At 42.9% G+C, this 6,495-nt stretch overlaps 1 protein-coding gene across 1 annotated transcript in view; it reads left to right on the top strand.

Moving 5' to 3' along the window:
• The window catches only part of LOC103917245 (DBH-like monooxygenase protein 2), a 39,351-nt gene that overhangs the window by 18,617 nt on the left and 14,239 nt on the right, over nucleotides 1-6,495 (top strand). Inside the window, 4 exon segments of the mRNA XM_009324358.1 lie at nucleotides 2,217-2,313; nucleotides 2,530-2,589; nucleotides 3,605-3,735; nucleotides 4,020-4,134. Coding sequence (XP_009322633.1) covers nucleotides 2,217-2,313; nucleotides 2,530-2,589; nucleotides 3,605-3,735; nucleotides 4,020-4,134 — 403 coding nt within the window.

Raw genomic sequence — 6,495 nt, 5'->3', positions numbered from 1 at the left:
ATTCTATGATTCTATGATTCTATGATTCTATGATTCTATCTCCTCCTTAGGTGTCTAATTTCAGAATAACCTAACATGAGCCAAGCACCACACTGCAGACAGTTACAGGGAGGCAGACAATTAGTCAATGCCAGTGAGCCAGAGAACAATACACGACCCTATGATATAGGATCTAACACAATTGTCTGATGGGTATCTTTCCCTCTCTGGCCAGTGTTATCTGCAAAATACTCACCTAGCAGCCTCTGCAGCCTAACTGTGACATGGCAAAAGCAGGGGAAAGCTTTTTAAGAACCTTAGGAAATAAACTTGGTCTGCTATAACTAAACTAAATAAATGGGAATTTTGTAACTTGAAAGATGCTTTGTGAATATGTGTGTTCCCCAATTATGCCTGTCTGCGTCTCTCAGGAGTAGCACATTATAGCTGGCAAACATGGTTGTCTCTTGGAAAAGGAGCAAAGTAGACATCAGTAAAACCTATTGGCTTCAAAGCCATTCCTCAGTTTCAATGCTAGTGATCTCCCGCCCAAACTGGCCTGACATTTGGACTGCTATACTAGACAACAAGAGAAAAGGAGTGAGCCTCCCTGCATCTCAGTAGCTAGCACCTTCCAAGGGCATGCTCCAAGTAGCAGGGAGTGATATAATCAGGAGAGTTTTCCTTAGGCTTCAGAAGAAAATGGAAGGTTCTGTCTCTTTGCTAGGAATCACTTGAGGTCAGTCTAAAGAGGACTAAGGCAACAGTTCAATGTACTTAGGATGAGCATGTATCTGAGAAATGACCTTTACAGATTTTACCATGCTAGGACCATGTCCTGAAGCCATCTCAAGCACAGGCTCCAGAGGAGGTCGAGTGCTTGAAACACCTTCTGAACAGAGATGATTCAGGCACAGTGAACAGTTGGGGTGACTATTTTTTTTCTGGGATTTCCCCTGTAACACGTAGGATAACTATGTTGTTCTTAGTCACTTGTCCAATTAGTGGAGACCCCAGACTCTTTGGAGCTTGACCTTGGCAGAATATAGCAGATTGTGATTTTTGATAGCAATTTAGGGGCAGGCCTGTCTCCTTTTTAGGTGTTAATTCCGGAATACCTCAGCATAGGCCAAAAGTCACACATAGCTGCTATGAGTGACTTAGCCAGAGTTATTTTGTTCCAGACAATTTTTGGCTCCTGCTCTTTATGCAAGTCACATGGTATACATAAACCGTGTGTCACGTGACAGAGCATCTTCTTTTTTGACTTGAACTTTGTGAAGCCTGGCCACCAAGCTAGGCTCCTCCCTCCTGAACCCATTTTGCTATAAGGTGTAGCTGGACAGTGGCGTGAGCCTACCAGTTCACCTGCTCAGAGCTGCCAGCAGTCACAACAAGCAAGCACGGTGTGCAACAGCTGCTGAGACAGCCTGGCCATGAGCACCACAAGGGTTTGTGGGCTGGGTGCCTTGATGCACCTTGCAGTGTGCACTGTGGACGTACTTAGCAAGATCTAAGGACCTGTAACATGGATGGAGAAGCAGCGCTCAAGCAGAGCAGAGACCACCTAAGAAGCATATCACAAAGCACTGTAGAAATAGCAAGGAAGAATTCACATGTGATACTTCTGCATCTGCAAGGGAGGTCCTAAAGAGCCTGCCAACTCTACCCTGCTAGGGTCAGAGAGTCTTTTTATTTAGGACAGTGTTTTGTATTGCAAGTATTGGAGTTCTTACTTCTGGGATCCCAGACAGATGACAGCTGCTTCTCCATCCATGTTACAGGTCCTTAGATCTTGCTAAGTACGTCCACAGTGCACACTGCAAGGTGCATCAAGGCACCCAGCCCACAAATCCCTGTGGCGCTCATGGCCAGGCTGTCTCAGCAGCTGTCGCACCCCGTGCTTGCTTGTTGTGACTGCTGGCAAGCTCTGAGCAGGTGAACTGGTAGGCTCACGCCAGTCATCTGACAGGCGAAAGTTTCAAGGCACAACAATTACTAACATGTAAAAAGTCCATATTTGGACTCCAGACCAAAGAGGGCTGGGTGACAAACTTCCAGTGTATGTTTGGGACTGACTGTCGCTGAAAATACATTCTGTGAGTTACAATACAAAAGAGATCAGGCATGATTTCTGGAGGGTTTTTTTCTCGTCTGTTTATTTCATCCAGGAATCGGTTATTCCACACCCCTCCCTGGAAACATTATAACTTTCTCCCCTCCTTTGTCTTTCCCAGGAATGGTGAGCAGCTGGGGATCATCTGTGAGGACAATAAGTATGACTTCAGACTGCAGGAGATTCGGGACATGAAGGAAATCCTCATAATCAAACCAGTACATTCCTCCCCTGGGATGTAGCCATGGGTGGGCAGGCTGGGGAGGTGGCGAGCACCAGAGATGTCAGAGCACATCGACATATTCTGTCCTTCATTCCACCTCAGGCTGTGGCCCATTGTTTTCACACAGTTTCCTGGTTCCCCATGTTGTGAGCGGTTGTTTTGTGTGCTTTGCCTGTACAGTTCTGACAGTGTGACCTACTGTGTTCCCTAGGGGGATGAGATCTTGGTCGAATGCAACTTTCAGACACTGGATCGGTCAGGGATTACTTTTGTAAGTTTGTTTTTCTACCTGCAAATCTTCCATTGCTTTTAACATTAGTTTATCACCATTAAAATCTTTTGGGCAGACATCTCTCTTCCCCAAGCAAATACATTGCTGGCAAAAGCTTCTTGTGTCAGACACAGTATCACAGACATACTGAGGCATGCCTTGCACAGTTGCTCCATGGCTGGAGAGTAGCTCTCCAGCAAGACCTTCCTACTATAAGCTTATGAACAGGTCCCAAAGCTAGCTTGCATCTAATACCATACAAGCTAACTCTTGTCCAAAACGTCAAGTGCAAGTAGCAAAATTTGCAGCTGAGTTGGTTTTGAATCATTGAACACTTGGATTTAGTGGACAGGCAGAAGTCAAATACAGAAACTGACATAATCTGGCAGCTGGATCTGATTTGGACTTCTCAAAATATGAAGATATTCTTTTTAGTTCTTCTTATTCAGACCAGGCATCAGTTTTGCAGAACTTAGCACATAAACAATTATTGCCATACTTCATAACTTATTTTACAGCATATGCCATGCAGAGGAGTTAACGATGTTATTGCACATAGAAATGTGCACAAGAAACTGAGATTCAACCTAAAGAGGATTACAGAGTTTATATTCACAGAGAGCAACACTGTTTGATTTTGGATGGGGCTATTCCAAACGTAGAGATCAACTGAAAAATTCTGATCTGGATGTCACACTCAGTTAATTCCCTGAAAGTTTTAGTTGAACTTCCCAGAGTTTCAGATTTTGGGATCTTGTAGACAGAAATACAAATATAGTAGTCTTCCTGAAGGAAAGAATAAGTAGATTTAGTTTATAAACCCACAGAGCAGCCTATTTATCAGACTCTTGTGAGGATACTTTGATTCTGTTTCTAACTCTCAGACGAACAAATTAATTCTTTTTCTTTACCAGACAGGATCTGCATGAGCTGTGAAAAAGAGTGCTTCCCTGAGGAGAAATAGTCTCCTCGTTGTGTCTCAGCAGACCTCTGAGTCATCCTTGTGTCTTTGCAGGGTGGGCCAAGCACCATGAATGAGATGTGTCTCACATTCCTCTTCTACTACCCTCGTAACAACATCTCCAGTTGTATGGGCTACCCTGATATTTTGTATGTTGCACATGTACACAAGCAGGAGGCCTCAGAGTGAGTCTTGAGTCACCATGTTTCTGGAGGTAGCAGAACAAAATGTAGCTATGAAGAATGGCAAAAGGACAAGATAATGAAAATGAAATGTTGCTGATAGGGAAGAAAGGGACATACATCTGGACCTGTCAAGTTGAACTCCCTTGTTGCAGGAATCTATCAACTGTGATACTTTAAGAATCTCTTCTCCTTTATCTTTTTTTCCCCCTCCTTTCTTTTTTCCTCCTTCCTCATCTCATTGTTTGTCTTCTCCACCTCCCCATTGCCCCTTACTCTCTCCCCAGTGCAGTGGAAGGAATGATGGTCATGGACTTTGTTGACTGGGACAATGAGACTGTCAAAATTGCAGAGCAAGCAGCCAAGGAGGCAGATCAAGTAGTCATGATTAAAACCATTAATGTAAGTCCCCCTTCTGAGCAATTTGTGGTTGGGGAAATGGACTCGGCTCTGATGTTCCAAGAGTAAAGCACAGCTGAGAGATAAAGCCAACGCACAACACCTTGGGTAACACCAGCTATTCACAGCTTATCCATGGCTATAGGAACTGTAAGGGCTTACCTGAATGATGAAGTCCTGTCTCTTAGGCTGCAGTTGCAAGTAACTGCCCTAGGCATATTTAGTCACCACTTAACTTCGAACTTAAAAAGATGAAAATTCTTCTCTAAAGAGAAAAAACACTCTTGTGTCTTTTCTATAGGTAATATAACAGTGCCTAGGGGGTGATGCCATGGCAGTGCATTTTTGACAGAATGAGCAGTAAAATAGTGCTGAGGGTCCCTCAGACAATGTGCATACAAAGGGAATTAGGATGATCCAGAAAATCTACATACATGGGACATAGTTTCCTGGCTCTTACTTATCTGGCTGCATTTCAGTACATCAGTCCAGTACCTACTCATCTTAGAGGTAAACTAGGGGAAAAAAATCTCCTAAATTGGGAAAGGATCAAAACTCCATCTTCTTCTCTCTCAGAGACCTTCTCTGCTGTCAGAGGGGAGACCCATAAGTCGTGACTTTCTCTGAGATGGCTAGTTATGCATCCAGACAGCAAGAAAACACTAAAATGCATCCAAAACTTGCAGTGTTATGCCAGAATCTTGTGACTCCCAACTTAAAACCAGATCATGTAATTTTATTTTTCCTTTTTTCCTTTCACCCCCAGGAACTCCAGAGAAATGAGAGTGGTCTAATCAGAGACATTAGTATTCCAGAGCGGGCTGCCTGCCACAATGTTTCTGGACACCTCTCACTGTCAGGTCTGAGGGCCACTGCAAACCTTCGTTTGACCGCAGTTCACACTTCTGAGTTATCAGCCGCCAAAGAAACTGCTTCACTTCCTCTTCTTTCTCTCACACAGCTGGTGTTTGCTTGGCTTATCATCTTGGTCTCTGAGTATGGGAAGTGAGGGGCAGAATACCAGAACAGACTACTGGCCTGCTGAAGAAGTCTCTGTAATCGCCACCCAGTAGCGGGGTATTCCAGATCTGATGGCCCTGAGCGTGAGAGGATACTTACATAATAGAAAATTGTCTCCCTTTGGAAGAAATAGGTTCAACAGGCATTGGCATTTATTTTATTTTCATAAAAAATACTTTCTAGTATAGTTTGTTCTAAATCAGAAAAGCAATTTACTATAATGCAGTAAAGACAGGAATACAGTCATCTCTTCAATAGCTGCTGCTTAATTATTAAATTCAGAGATTTCATAGATGGGCTACTATATTTATTTCCTCACTGGCATTTCAGCAATCATTATCTAGTCTCAAGCTATCTACATACTCCCTGTACATAGGTCAGTATAGAAAACTATGCTCCTTAGTTATTAAATAATGTGTTTGATTCTAAAAATAGTCCTGCCATGTCCAGCAAGAAAGTATATATTCCAATGGCTGCATGGCAGGGAATTTACCTGCTGATTGCCAGGTAATAATGAGGCAATGACTTGGTGTTTACTGAAAAATAGACTTATACACTGTCATATAGCAAACCTATGAAAAAGCTAAGCCATTTGCTGTTCTCTTTTCTTACACTTTTCCCCAATGTATACATGACAATTAGAAGAGCAAATCTGCTGATGGTTATGTTCTTTGTCACCATACTGACTCTTCCAAATTTCAGATGTCATACTGGTACTTTTCAACAAATTCTCTCCCCACTTTCCCCAAGGCAGAGTCTCTGCTTATTTTGACAATAATTAGTACACCAGGTAAAAACACTTTTGGACTTTAAAAGCAAGCACCACAAAGCAGAGTGATTAGGAGGGTAACTAACCACACAGACTGCGTTCCTTCCTCATTGGGCTGATGAACATTTATTAGCTAGTAATTATCTTGGCTAAAACTGAAGCATGGACAGAAAAAAAAAAAAAAATTGCCTTGAAGGCAAGTTCATGAAGAGAATCCATGAGATTCCAAGAGAATCATCCAGACACCCAGAGCCATGTCCAAGATAAAACATACATTACTGACATCACTGTGCTGTGCTTAGTAACATGATCTTAATTCTCACTAAATATTTTCCTTTTCAAATTTGCATGGGAATATATCACATTCCTTCTGTGACATATCACAAGTCACAGCAAGGCTGGTAGTACTGAGTGACACATTCATCTTCCCTTGTACTTAATGGGGGCAAGGGGCGAAGAGAAGAGAGAGGAGAGGAGAGGAGAAGAGAGGAGAGGAGAGGAGAGGAGAGGAGAGGAGGACCTACAGCGATCACCTAGTCCAACTGCCTGACCACTTTAGGGCTGACCAAAAGTTA

The sequence above is a fragment of the Pygoscelis adeliae genome, unplaced genomic scaffold (genome assembly GCF_000699105.1).
Source record: "Pygoscelis adeliae isolate BGI_AS28 unplaced genomic scaffold, ASM69910v1 Scaffold65, whole genome shotgun sequence".
Classification (NCBI taxonomy): Eukaryota; Metazoa; Chordata; class Aves; order Sphenisciformes; family Spheniscidae; genus Pygoscelis; species Pygoscelis adeliae.
The sequence above is the reverse complement of the archived record's forward strand: the minus strand, read 5'-3'. Positions and strand labels throughout refer to the sequence as shown.